The following is a 13,504-nucleotide window of genomic DNA, read 5'->3' as shown; positions in this document are numbered from 1 at the left end:
ACATTTTGTTAATATCAGATAACATCATGCATGCAATTTTTTACCTAACAGTTATTTAATGCAGTATAATGCTTCGTTTAAAACAAATGGTGTGTTTCAACATTGTACTGTATATTGTTCCATTAAATGTACACAAATTTATTGCAGTTTTTTGTTTGATTTATTTGCATGTTGTGAAGACAATCAGTCAAAAATAATTGTTTTTTTTCAAATGAATTGAAATGGAAATCTAGCAATGGATGAACAAATTATGTTGATGCACCTTTGACAGGGAAAACTCCTACAATCCTTTTAATATTAGCAAAATAGTAGTACAGAACTAGTAGATCTCTCCCTCTAAACGCCTACACTGGATCTACTCCAGATAACCTTACAGTAAGATGGATTTTAGTGTAGTTATTGCAATTGAAAAAGCTGAACAAAATAATAAATTAACAGCCTATTTCAAATGTTTAAATCTCTGTCTACACTATTAAGTTTGACAACAAAAGTGTTATGTGCCCAAATATGGTAGTGATATGTCATCGTGTCCATATATGGGCACATCAAATTGTTTTGTCACAAATAGTATAGACAGAGCTTTAGAAATGACAGGCACTGAAATGCCTAAAAATGACACTCAAATACTTAGAATTGTGTAAATTTTGAATTTTAATAATCACTAATACATTTATCCTGCAATAAAAATCTTTCTGATGGAAATTTTGGCTGAACCGTGACTTTATTTAGTAAAATACACAACCTCTGTACTTGTGTTGTTGTCCACCACTAGACTAACCTCCTACACCACCCCTATACACACATATAAATGTCTATTTTAATTTGGTTGAACCTCATGAACTGGGTGATGTATGCCTCTCCTTATTCTTTAAATACTGTGCCTCCTCTTCTCTCATTTTATCATAATTCATTTTCTGGATCCTATTTTTCAAATGTTCTAATTCCTTTCTCTGAAATAAAACAATTTAATAAAGTGGGTTATCTAAATGGATGTTGAATCCGAAATTGATAATGAAGGAAGTGAATTATTTATTAATTGGAAAATGTGTTTATATTTGCCTTCTGAATAATAAAAAAATATCAGAAAAAAACACATATTTCATTCAGGTAATTCAATACTTTACCTGCATTTTAGATTCTGGTGGGTACATTTCTCTCTGTTTATTAGAAAAAAAAACACTTTTTAAAATTATACAATTAAAAATATAACTGAGATTACTATATAGGACTCCGACTGCATTTAGGCTAACATAAGGAAAATACAATTTAAAAATCAAAACCATATTCTATGCATGCGAAAACGGTGTTAACGTGTTTGCACATTTTTTATTTAATAATTATTATAATTAAAATCAAATACACCATACGGCATCATGACTTACTATTTTCTTGCTAACTTTTTCTTCAAAATATTCTGTTTGATTGAAATAGTAGAATGTTGCTACAGGAAAGAAGATGTATATAACCATCTGAAAAAATACATTTTGAAATGTCAGTTTAGGCTCTAGGTAGTCAGAGCAGGGAGTTGTTAACAACTCCCTGGTCAGAGCAAAGTCGGCGCCGGTTAATCAGCCTCGACTTGGTTGTAAGTAGGCCTAGCCTAGCCTAGTTAGACCTAGGCTAGGTCTACTCTAGATACCTCTAGCTTAGGCCAAACAGTATAATTAATTATTATTTATAATTATTAGAAATTGTCTACCTTTATTGATTCAAGTCTCCAGTTACCCATTTTCAGATAAAATGAAATTCCATCAATCTAAAAAAAAAACACTTTTCACTTTTTGGAATTTCTCTGTCGTCTGCATTTCATTTATAAAAAGATTTTAAATTCTTTATATTTAGTTTAAAAAAAATTAATTAAATTGTTTATCAAACTGACATTATTAATTTGATTGTATTATATGTTGATTAGAATATTTTATTTGATAATTATATTATAATTAAATAATGGTTTAATATCATATAAACCACCTTAAAATCAAATGTTGTGAATAGTTCAATAGTTGTGTCGGCCCGGGTCAAAGGTCAACAAAAAAAGCTTGACGATTCTCCGAAAAAGTTATGTAACATGAACAAAATTGTCTCTTGTTTTGGTTTAAGTGGTAGATTATCTCGTCAAAATGACAAGTAGAATGTCAGCAACTGTTCGTGCTGTTAGTAAGCCTAGGTCTGCTTCTAGAAAAGCTGCAATAGTTTTAGTAAGTATGTATTTTAAGTCACCAGAAGAAGGCCGAGAAAAAATATTGTTCGTTTGTTGTGAAGGTGTTCAGGTGGTTCTAGTTGCTTCCAGTTTGAACTTCGGGTCAGTTCGTCCCTGCTTCTTGTCCATATTGTCGGTGATGTCCTCGGCTACATATACAGTACTGAAGCATATCATACTCATTCATTGATATAATAACACATTACGTCGTCCACCATTGAGTATTAACTTTCCGAATTATTTATTTTGAATGATTTGAACTGTTTTCCTCTTTTTTTAATCGAAACATTATCCTACATTTATTGATCAATAAAATGACGTCATGATATTTAAATCATTTTTTTTTTTCAACAGACTCAGGCAGCTATTAATAAAGTAAAAACTTTACTTGAAAAACAGCCGGAGATGCAGGCACTGAGAATCGGGTTGAAAACACGAGGCTGCAATGGCCTTTCATACACTTTAGAGTACACCAACGAAAAGAAGAAGTTTGATGAGGTGGTTGAACAAGAAGGTATAAGGAAACAGGAGTTATAAACTTTGAACTTATTTGAGAAAGATTATAAAGCATATATATTATGAATTTAAATGTATGTAACTTGCAAAGAAGGAGAAAACAAATCCTTTTATATGCAGATCATCATCTTCCTTTTTTGTGCATAAACCTCATTTGAGTATAGTTGCACATGAGTTATTTTTTATTTGAATATTGAATTTTGTAAACATTTTTTTATTGTATATGTTATTTATGATTTTTTTTGTATGTTAATTATCTCTTTTACTTTATCTTCAGGTGCAAAATTATTTATCGATTCCAAAGCACAACTTAGTATATTAGGTACAGAGATGGATTATGTAGAAGAGACTTTATCAAGTGGATTTGTTTTTAACAATCCTAATATAAAAGGCACATGTGGCTGTGGTGAAAGTTTTAACGTATAACGAATAGAAAATTCCGGTGGTGTGAGGAACTGTCGGAATATAGGGAATCTTTGTGGAGAATTCAATTGGATGATTATCAGAAAATGGAAACTTCCAGTGGTGTGAAGATATCAGGATAGGGAAAATTCCGGTGCAGAATTCCCACAATATTATAGTGGAATATATAGATATTTTATTTGATTATATAAAGACAATAACATCTAAGGATTATTCTGGGGAAAAGCATGAATATTTATTGTTCAACCAACAGCATTATTAGCAGTAAATGGAATAAAATGTATTAAATTATTTTTTAATTCTGCTATGCCCATAACTTTATTTTTTTAAAGTACAATAGTCCGTTGGTGTACATAATTTTCGCAACAATCCGAGTGTATTTACGCAACGAGTGTTTGATATCCATACATTGTCATTTTTGTATCAAATCAGTTTGCCTATATTTCGCAAGGCAGCTTGGGCATTACTGTATTACCGGGGCATTTGACATTATTTGAGTATAAACCCTGAGAGGCAAGTGTCATTTACTATGGGACAATAAACTTTGAAAAGTGCAACATGTATGTAAGTTTGACAAATATAATTGTTGGAATGTTTACCAAGTTTTACGCACATTCAGTTCAAGATAACTTCGTTTTTGTTAAACTAAATAAATTTGGAGTTAAGGGAATTAACTAATAGTAATACTAAAAAAAGTTGAAGTTTATCCGGATATATTAATAAACTAATTATATAAAAGAATAGTATTGTATAAACAGTGAGGATAGTGGACAAGTTGCAATTTGTGTTTTTTTGTATATATATATAGACTTAGTCAAATGGTCAAGGATAACCATAAGGACATTCAATAGGCTTCTTAAATGTAGCAACCCTGTTCAAATGACAAGCATACCCACGATGATGTCCTATGTTTTGCATTGCAATATACGACGATCCTTCTATGCATGCTACCCAAGTCCACAGCCGATTCTCCGTACAGTATCTATTTCCGAAGTACAGTATCATAGGAATATTTGGTTTCACATGTATCTAGTATATACAGCTTACATGATACAGGCACCACATGTGATATAAATAAGATGCTGTATTACCAAATATTCCTATGATACTTCGGAAATAGATAGTATGTGGAGATACAGCACTGAGAATCGGGTGAAATCCAAATAAGGTACTAAATTCGTTCCAAATTTCCTAAATAAAGTAAAAAATTGTCTGAAAACACATCCGTTTTATTGCCTCGCCACTGGTAACTATGCTTTCTTCACTTCGTGTGTGGTACCTAATACACCATCTTAATTAAAACATTGTAACTATATTAATTATTGAAATTACACTTATATTAATATCCTACGAATAGAAATAATATTAATGACAATTTTGTTTTCACATTAAGAAAATTAAAAGAAATTAAAGAAGACTCAACTATTCTGAACAAGCTTTTAAAGAACATTTTAAGTTGCTTTCCAATTCAATTATTATTTTACATTTATGATCCCAAAATACCGACAAATTATTACAAAACTATGGCAAAACCTTGTATGTCTTTTTTTAAATATGAAATAATTCAAAATAAATATTTAATTTATTTAAATATTTTTTCCATTTCATTACGCACTTACAATCACACAATACAAACACTAATATTGTATTTTTAGAGATACGAGGTTTTTATAGTATAGCAACCGACCTTTATCGGTTGATTTTATTTAAAAAAGAAAAACTCAATTTGAATTTTGCCCCTATAACCTTGCTACACTAAGTTCTACTCTGTATGCCTTATAATACGGTACCGTATTTTATACTGATAAATAAATTCTGGATGTATTTATTCGTTTTTTATCGAACCTTTGCACTCAAATCAGTAGACACGATTGTAATTACATTTCCAACTCGTAAGGCGCCACAATTATAATCAATATAATTGCATCAACTATTTTGTATTTCCAGTTAATCTACGATTTTCTATCTATGATATTTATGTACAACAGAATTCTACGAGCTAGTTTGAATATTAGAAATTGTATGTCATGTGCAGCTTTTTCAGAATTAACTCATTCGTTTTTAGTCGCGACTCTACAGCTCACTATGTCGGTCGGTCGGTTGGTCGGTAAACACTAACTTGAGCACGCGACTGCAACCATATATATATATATATATATATGGCTTTGAGTCTTAATTAATAATTATATATGTTTACATTGTTTGTTCCCAGATTAGACACTGCTACCCTTCTAGGCTTGTAAGAGATTATTTCAATTCCAAGGGGACTAGTTAACTCACCATTATCTATTCGTTTGATAAATGCTCCGTATTTATCAAATACCTGTAGTTTATTATTACTTGATACCAACATGTTTTCTTCAGAATCTATTGTTACATAATGCGGATAATGAACATGACCATCTTTCTTACCACTGTCTACCAAAATTCTCATAAACTTATCATTTGCATCAAACATTTGTATTCTGTTATTTCGACAGTCTGCAACAATCAAATTTCCTTCATTTGTTAGAGTAACTCCTTCAGGGCTATTCATTTGGCCCTTTTTGTCACCTTCTGAACCAATTGTACCAATAAGTTGGCCATTATCAATGTTGAATTTAAACACAGAATGGCATTTCCAATCAGCAACGTACATACTCCTTGTTTTCATATTCACTGTCAATCCACTTAGGTTTTTCAGTATACCTTTGCCAAATGTACGAATGTTTTGAAATTGATCATCACACATGACAACAGCTCTGTTTAAGAAATCACTGCATACAATATGGCCATCGTCCATTTGATGCATAAATGCAACATCTGCATGATGTACTGTGATCCTGCCAATAAAAGAGTATGCTTGGTTAAACTTTAATAAATCTCGACTGCCACTTGATACAATTATACATCCATTTTTGTCTAGTAGCACATCTGTTACATGTTTATTCTTGTGTGTTTTTATATTTCCAATGGTATGCACAAGTCCTGGTGCTTCCACCTTGATATTCACTGGTGAACCATGTATTTGTTGTGCTCTAGAAGTGATCATCATCTTCCATTCTCCTTCGTTATGGCATCTTCCAAGAATATTGTACTTGCCACTTCCCTGTTCCACGTACGCGGTCGATTCTTTACCTGATATGTCTATTAAGGTGGCAGACAATAGAGATGTCTTACTTTCAGCTACATTTGAAACTTTCACTGCAAACAACTGTCCCGTTGTAACTGTAATACATGTGTCATCTTCAACAACTTCAGGCATACACTCATACATTTTACCAATACCTTCCAGATTTATTACATTTTCCAAGTTTTTAGATGGAATAAAACTAGGTGTAATCATGCTTTGGAATATCGATTTATCAACATTTTGTTCCAAAACTTCTTTATTAACAGAATTAATATGGGCCTTATGAGATTTAAGAGTTTGTCTTTCTTCTGGTTTGTTCATCATTGCGATAAGTAATAGCGACACCTCGTTAACTGTTATCAATGTTGAGTCAATATTTTGAACTCGACTATCAACTACATCTTTATTTTCTTTGTACGTCTTTTCGAGGTCTGTGATCAAAGCTCTAGTTTCTTCTTGCACCTTTTTAATAATTTTTTCTTCTTCTAATTCAATTGCTGTTCTACACAATTTGAATTCCGATTCCATTTCTGCCTTGTCTTCAGATATTGTACTAAGGGTTCTTTTTAATACTTTCTTTATTCCCTCAATAGTTTTTTTAACTTCTATTGCATTTTGATTAAACTTTTCTGCAGCAGTCGTGAATGGAATCACTTTGTGCTTATTTTTATAACAACGAACAACATGTTCACACTTCTTACATCCACATTTAGAACAAGTTTGACAAAAAAATTCAAGCATGCAGGAGGCTCCATGAATTTTACATTTATTTATTGGCAAATCATTGTCTTCCAGTTTGTACAATGAATGTCCACTCAACGAACTGATCAACTTATGCTGTTGGACGCATTGTCCACATTGATAAATTTTACATACAGAGCAGCAGTACCCAGGTTGAGCATCACAACTTTGACATTTTTGTGGTTTTCCAGATTCAATCTTTTCAACATATTTAACTTGATTGATTAACATTTTATTTGTATTAACATTTTTCAAATCATGTTGATTTATGTTGTCATGCACTGTACAGCATTTTGGACACTTTATTTTGCCGCTTGTTTTAATCAAACTCTGCAAGCAACTAAGACAGTAACTATGTAGACACTCGAGTGTCTTTGGCTCTGTGAATCTTTCTAGACAGATTGCACACTCAAGATCTCGCTTGTCTAACAGTTTAATTGTTTTTTCCCCCGCCATCTGCAAGAAATTGAAAAACACAACAAACTGTTGTCAATAACATTATCATACTCAATCGTCACGAATATACGTAAGAGACTATAGAATGTTTTTTAACACTATCATTTCTATCCTTTTAATGTTATTAAATAGCAAAGTAACGTTAAACTTACCATGTTATTGGTCTCGGAAGAACTGTAGTGAGGTAGTACAGTATATACACAAGCTGTTGAAGGATGGACGTTTTTTGATGATATATTACTTTTCATTGGAATTTCCATACCATTTATTTGATAATTAGTAATACTGTTTGCATGCATTGTTATTCTCCTATACATTACATGTTATTGAGACAACACCCATGACAGGTGTTGCAGCTTGAAAAAAGGTTAATTGTAGCTATATTAAAAAAACTTGAAAAAAGATTGATAAACCAAGTAATCCGATAACGTAGGCCTAAACTTACTACAACTTATTTATTAACGGCGCACAGTGGGCCAGAATCAATTCAAAGTGTGCCAACTAAGTCCAAAATGGTAAATGTGGCAATCCAATTTTTGTTTAATATTGTATTAGGAAGAAGATATCTTAAATTTATAAATCCACTAACAATTTTATATTTGGTAAATTTTAATAGTGTCTTGTAACAATGGAAACTGGAAGAAACTATAACATTTTATTTAAAATTAGCAAAAACAAAAGGTTTGATAAATTCGCTGTTTTATTTTCTAGAAAAAAAGCAACGGTTTTGATACTGCATGACATTTAACAAGTTTGGATTGCCACATTTACCATTTTAGACTTTTGGCACACTTTGAATTGAATCTGGCCCACTGTGCGCCGTTCCGCCGAATAGCCTTCTGACTTTTCCGCCTCGACCGCTCTGCTTATTTCTGCTGTAAAGTTGCTCCAAAGTGTTCTGTCTAATGCTATTTTCTTTATTTTATGTGCTTTTAAGTCCCTACAATGTTATTGGTAAAATCCTAAGAGATATTATATCTCTATGGTAAAATGCAGACTGGTCTCGTTTATTTTTGGGAAGATGTCAGGTCAGACCTCAGACCCTGAGCCGGGTATGTGACCTTCTCAATGTTGATACAAGAGAAACAATAGAAGATATATCGAAAATTGTAAAAGTCATCAGATACAGTAGTAGTATTTAATATTTCGTAACTTCTGAAAATAACCTTTTTAGTAACGTGGAACGCGACTCTACAGCTCACTATGTCGGTCGGTCGGTTAACACTAACTTGAGCACGCGACTGCAGCCATGTATATGGAATATTTTCTCAACTCAGATTGTTGGCGGCGACACATCGTACAGAAATATATAAAGTTATTACATCCATTTTATTCAATACAATAAGCTCCATAACAATGCAACTTACAACAGCTACATTACAATAACACTAACTATGTAATACCTGTACAGTGAACATACAGGACATGTAATTAAACAGTATTATTATATCAATAATTCACATAACATTAATTTACATACAAAACTATATTAATTTATGGTTAAATATAGTTAATTACATTTTCATTTTAAAAAATACAAACACTTTACCAGAGTTATTTTTTAGGAAAATATAAAGCCATATATAGTAAATAAATATTATTTCTAATTATTGTTTATTTTAATTAACATTAAGTGTGCGCATGGAATTTTGTGCTGTACTGGATTACTTTCCTGAATTTTTTTAAATAAGGCGGTAATTAAACTTACCAATTCAAGCATGGGCAGTGTATGAAAAAAGATTTTGTTTTGTGCAAAATAAAGTTCTAAAGTTTATAGTTAAAATACATCAAGTTTGGAAAAATAATTTTATTAGAAATTCGTTTTCATACTACATGACATTTAAAGTTTAAAGAGTATTAAATTATATTTAAAATTCCAATATGAAATTTACTGTCAAAACAGTATAAAAATGTATTGTCAAAATAAAAAAATTTTAATAAATAAATCAATTACCTCCACATTACAATTGAAAAAAAATGCACTCTTCATATAATTAAAACTTTCCATAAAGCAATAATACAGACAATTGACTATACAATTTTTAAGGTTATAAATTATACAGTTAATTTCTTCCTTAATTTTTCTGCACATGTTTAAAACTACTCTAAAATCTCTTAAAATTTAAATGCAAAATCCCTTTAAATACTTCATTATTCTTGAAAAAAATGAATTAATATATACCACTGTAAACACTTGAAATATAGCTTTTATTTTGCTAAGTTTAAATTAAAATCTCACACATTCCATCAGTAAATTATCCAATGCTTTTAATTAAAACACATCTATTTTCACACACCCAAAATTGAAAGTGTTTACAGTATTAGGTTTGAGGCATTAAGTTTTGCAGTGGGTGTCAAGATACTGAGATAATGGTATTCTTGGCGGGCTGAAGTACTCTTTATCATTTTCAACTTTTGTATGTCGTTTACTTCCCTGATTAAAACCTAAAAAATAAAAGGAAAATAGTATAAAACATTCCATTGTTTTCATTACTGTGTAGTACACTATAACATAACACTTCGTTTTCATATTGACACAACACAACTACTCAGCTGTCGAGTTGAAAAGTCACTCTATATATGCTCAGAAACCAAACCTATATAATATTTGGACCTGAGCTATTCCTGTACTTCTCTCTCTACCCCACCAACAGTAGTTTAAAACTTTCCCAGTTTAAGTTCTGGTCACATCCCAATACTCCCATCCCTTCGAGAACATTTTTAAACGTATTTTAAAACATTCCCAGTACAATTTTAATAATATTGATACTCCATTACTTTCCTGAACCCTCAACCTCTTACTATTGGTGATTCTAATACCTTAAAACCTTCCCAGTAAAGTTGATTCTTTCTGATACAACCCCTTCCCACATAGAGTTCTCGGGTGCTGACATCAGTTAAGTTAAAAAAAAATCAAGCTAAGATACATAATTTGATAGAAATACAGATCTATAAAGTTTATCAACATAGTAGTGTTCAACGCATTTCTTGGTTGGTTAGCGGCGCCCTCTATCGTTGTGGCGTCAAACTGCAGAACTCTATAGTATAGTGTTAAAAAGGAATATTTTAAACTTCCCCAGAACAAGTTTGATACACCATGTGTGTGGATACATGCAGTGGGAAAATTTGTATGATGAAGAAACAAACAAACAAATACAATCCAAAACAAGCTAACTACACTCTCTAACATAGCTTTAAAATGAATTAAAAATAGCAGAGATTTGAACAATGTTGTGACTTACTTGATGATTGTAGATCTAAGTACTGTGATAAGGCGTGTAGTAGCAACCTCTCAAAGCTGTTACCAATACATGATATGTAAACTGAACAAGGATCGTCTGAAAACCAGCAGACTAATTCTCCTTCTAAATGTTCTAATGTTCCCTAAAAAAAGTTACAAAAATATTATTATATTGAATCCAATGTTCAAGAGTCATTAGATTATTACAAAGAATTTTGTGTTATTCAACATTAAGTATGCATGAATTGGCACTATGAGATAAAAGGCCATAGGTCACTCATCATTGTCAACATTTCTGTTAACATTGTACATAATTAATAAAAACATTAACAGTTTTTAAATAATCTGTTGACTGGGTGAAAAGCACTAAAGTAGTTAGTATGAAAATGAATAATGAATGAAGATAATACCTTAGGAGGATGTCGACGACGCAACATGTTCCTAAACCGAGAACTTATACGCTTATAGCATTCATCAGCATCAAAAGCTGGATGTTCTACATAATTAAGATAAGATAAGATAAATCTTTATTGTCATGAACACAACCAGGCGAACATGAAATTGGTTTTCCTTAAATGCTTAAAAATACATACAATATATAAAACATTAAAAATATCAATACAATACATTAAAACTATATACAGTAGAAAATAAGTAAACAAACTATCTTTGAAATGTTGAGATGGAAACATGAATAGAGTTGTGGACAAATGATTTCCTACATCGAGTGGTATTATTAAATAATAAAAACACACACTGTGAATATTAGTAAATGAAATTTTTTTTTCTACTTATAATATATGTAACAACTAACAGTAACTATAGTTAAATCAAATTTTTTAGTACAGAAATCACCTGTGTCAACTACAGGTCATCATTAGAAAGCTTTCAATTTTCTACGACCAACGACCTAACTAGGTCAAGTCAATTGGACCTAGAAATCATCAAAACTTTATGAAGGTGAGGAGCGAGGATTCACGTCCCAATATCCCTGTATGCATACATTGTATTAACATGACATATTTTGGTCGGTCGTCGCAAAACAAAAATTCTCTATTATTGTAGCTTGTTGGATTTGACATAATCTAAACACCTATTTGTTGCTTTTCAGAGCAAACAAACTGGAACCAATTCTCTAAAGGGCTATAAATAGAAGGGCTATGTAGCTGTATTTATTTTACACATATTTTAAATTTTAAAATAGGAAATGATGGCACAATAAAAACTAATAATAGAATATAATACAAATACAGTCAATAATATCATTCTCATTTACCAATTCTAGCATCGGTGTCGTCCATTACAGGCTCGCAGTTCTTTTTAATTTCAACTTTCTTTTCTTCCAAGTTTTTGAGGTAGGCGTCTTGATCTTCTTCAGTACGATTTATAAAGTCATTCCAGATCTACAAACAAGTTTAAGTAGAAGTTATTTCAAAATATAATTGTGACTGATATACTGAAATCGTAAAAAAATATTGACTGGCACAAATTATAATAAAATATAGACTGGTATAAATAGTAATAAAATATTGACTGGTACAAATAGTAATAAAATATTGACTGTGGTAAACAAATAGTAATACAATATTGACTGGTACAAATAGTAATAAAATATTGACTGGTACAAATAGTAATATAATATTGTTAAACAACAATTCAAAAGTATACTGTGAGATTTAAACAATTCATTAAACAGTATTAAATCAAATTCATTTACTTTCATGTTTTCTTGCTCAGCAAAGAGAAGTTCAAATGCTGTTTGATTTGAATTCAAGAAATCCTGAGCTGTTATTTCATTAACTTCATCATTGTCAACCAAGTCCAGGAGAAAACAAGCTTTAAAAAAAAAAAATTGGGTTTAATTATTAAACATCAGAGATTTAACTTTTTTGTTTGGAAATAAAATCATCAGTACTGTATACAGCTTTGTCTACACTATAGTATTAAACTGTATGTGTTTAAAAAAAATGTGATATGCCCATATATGGACATATAATGTCAGTCATAGGCCTAAGCTATTCATTATCTTTATATCTTTATAACAATTCTGATTTCACTTCTTACTGTTTTCGTAACGTCTTGAGTTTTTTGATCCCGGTGCTTTACGCCCTGAACGCTTCATAAACGTCATCGGACAGGGTGCCCGAGTGCTCTTTTTGGGAATTCTTTTTCTTGAAGTTGTTTTCAATTCTGTATCATCAAGTTCAGTTGGAATTACCATTCCGCCAGCATTCGATCTGAATTAATAAAGCAAAAATAATTAATATAGTAGGAAAAATAATAATATTAATTAATATTTTATTATTAAATATAGTTTAAACAAAAAACTTTTGTTTATCTAGTCTAGGCCTACCTATATAGAAATAGGCCTATTAGTATTAAACCTGGGCATATTAAGCCTAGAAAACTACAGTATCCCTGGCTTTTTTAATTTGATATTTTCTGATTTTGTCAAAATCTAGAATATGAATGACAGCTGAAGAACTGACATATTTGTTAATTAAGAGAGAGGTCACTTTCACTGTTTTGTTTACAGTCGACACGTCAAAACTAGGTGCAGTGGTGACGACGATCAATCCGATTCCGAGGGGCTTAATTAACTAGCCTACACAACAACTTATCAGTGTTATAAACAAATTCTATTCACTTTTCACTCTGACAGTAAACGTCTTTATTGTCTTGCTCTTTAACAACACCCATCTTTATAAATAGTTCAATTAAAAGCAATATTTCATATAAAATCTTGCAGATTCTTATGCAATGTTTTTGTTATTTTGACTCAATCGGGCGGGTTGACCTCTGAATGAAAAATAAT

The 13,504-nt window shown here is 31.1% G+C and overlaps 4 protein-coding genes across 4 annotated transcripts; 1 reads left to right on the top strand and 3 right to left on the bottom strand.

Moving 5' to 3' along the window:
- Positions 1 to 217: 217 nt before the first annotated feature.
- On the bottom strand, positions 218 to 1,803 carry LOC140052664 (protein PET100 homolog, mitochondrial-like). The gene is made up of 4 exons (XM_072098335.1): positions 1,700 to 1,803; positions 1,383 to 1,469; positions 1,125 to 1,157; positions 218 to 950 (listed from the first exon to the last, which is right to left on the bottom strand). Exons 1-4 carry the CDS (start codon positions 1,727 to 1,729, stop codon positions 834 to 836), a joined length of 267 nt encoding a protein of 88 aa, XP_071954436.1. The 5' UTR covers positions 1,730 to 1,803; the 3' UTR covers positions 218 to 833.
- Positions 1,804 to 2,018: 215 nt separating this feature from the next.
- LOC140051500 (iron-sulfur cluster assembly 1 homolog, mitochondrial-like) lies at positions 2,019 to 3,894 on the top strand. Its single transcript, XM_072096742.1, has 3 exons — positions 2,019 to 2,198; positions 2,555 to 2,714; positions 2,994 to 3,894. Exons 1-3 carry the CDS (start codon positions 2,121 to 2,123, stop codon positions 3,140 to 3,142), a joined length of 387 nt encoding a protein of 128 aa, XP_071952843.1. The 5' UTR covers positions 2,019 to 2,120; the 3' UTR covers positions 3,143 to 3,894.
- Positions 3,895 to 5,315: 1,421 nt separating this feature from the next.
- LOC140051940 (tripartite motif-containing protein 2-like) lies at positions 5,316 to 7,448 on the bottom strand. The gene has a single exon (XM_072097293.1). The coding sequence runs from the start codon at positions 7,446 to 7,448 to the stop codon at positions 5,316 to 5,318; it is 2,133 nt and encodes a 710-aa protein (XP_071953394.1).
- A 1,310-nt stretch (positions 7,449 to 8,758) lies between these two features.
- Positions 8,759 to 13,484, bottom strand: LOC140052399 (R3H domain-containing protein 4-like). The gene is made up of 7 exons (XM_072098007.1): positions 13,337 to 13,484; positions 12,754 to 12,926; positions 12,407 to 12,525; positions 11,966 to 12,092; positions 11,100 to 11,185; positions 10,691 to 10,832; positions 8,759 to 9,893 (listed from the first exon to the last, which is right to left on the bottom strand). The coding sequence occupies exons 1-7, from the start codon at positions 13,387 to 13,389 to the stop codon at positions 9,784 to 9,786; spliced, it is 810 nt and encodes a 269-aa protein (XP_071954108.1). The 5' UTR covers positions 13,390 to 13,484; the 3' UTR covers positions 8,759 to 9,783.
- Between the last annotated feature and the right edge of the window lie 20 nt (positions 13,485 to 13,504).

This window comes from Antedon mediterranea, chromosome 6, assembly GCF_964355755.1.
Source record: "Antedon mediterranea chromosome 6, ecAntMedi1.1, whole genome shotgun sequence".
Classification (NCBI taxonomy): domain Eukaryota; kingdom Metazoa; phylum Echinodermata; class Crinoidea; order Comatulida; family Antedonidae; genus Antedon; species Antedon mediterranea.
This window is presented reverse-complemented; position numbering and strand designations above follow the sequence as displayed.

Bases quoted from the DNA above. Each gene is read 5' to 3' on its own strand.
- LOC140051940 (XM_072097293.1), bottom strand. From the start codon at position 7,448: ATGGCGGGGGAAAAAACAATTAAACTGTTAGACAAGCGAGATCTTGAG.
- LOC140052399 (XM_072098007.1), bottom strand. From the start codon at position 13,389: ATGGGTGTTGTTAAAGAGCAAGACAATAAAGACGTTTACTGTCAGAGT. The intron at 12,093-12,406 runs GTAAATGAATTT...ACTTGTTTGTAG, and splicing joins CTGAGCAAGAAAACATGAAA to ATCTGGAATGACTTTATAAA. The intron at 10,833-11,099 runs GTATTATCTTCA...AACTTTTTTTAG, and splicing joins GTCGTCGACATCCTCCTAAG to GGAACATTAGAACATTTAGA.
- LOC140052664 (XM_072098335.1), bottom strand. From the start codon at position 1,729: ATGGGTAACTGGAGACTTGAATCAATAAAG. The intron at 1,470-1,699 runs GTAGACAATTTC...GTATTTTTTCAG, and splicing joins GGAGACTTGAATCAATAAAG to ATGGTTATATACATCTTCTT. The intron at 951-1,124 runs GTAAAGTATTGA...GTTTTATTTCAG, and splicing joins CACCAGAATCTAAAATGCAG to AGAAAGGAATTAGAACATTT.
- LOC140051500 (XM_072096742.1), top strand. From the start codon at position 2,121: ATGACAAGTAGAATGTCAGCAACTGTTCGTGCTGTTAGTAAGCCTAGG. The intron at 2,199-2,554 runs GTAAGTATGTAT...TTTTTTCAACAG, and splicing joins GAAAAGCTGCAATAGTTTTA to ACTCAGGCAGCTATTAATAA. The intron at 2,715-2,993 runs GTATAAGGAAAC...CTTTATCTTCAG, and splicing joins TGAGGTGGTTGAACAAGAAG to GTGCAAAATTATTTATCGAT.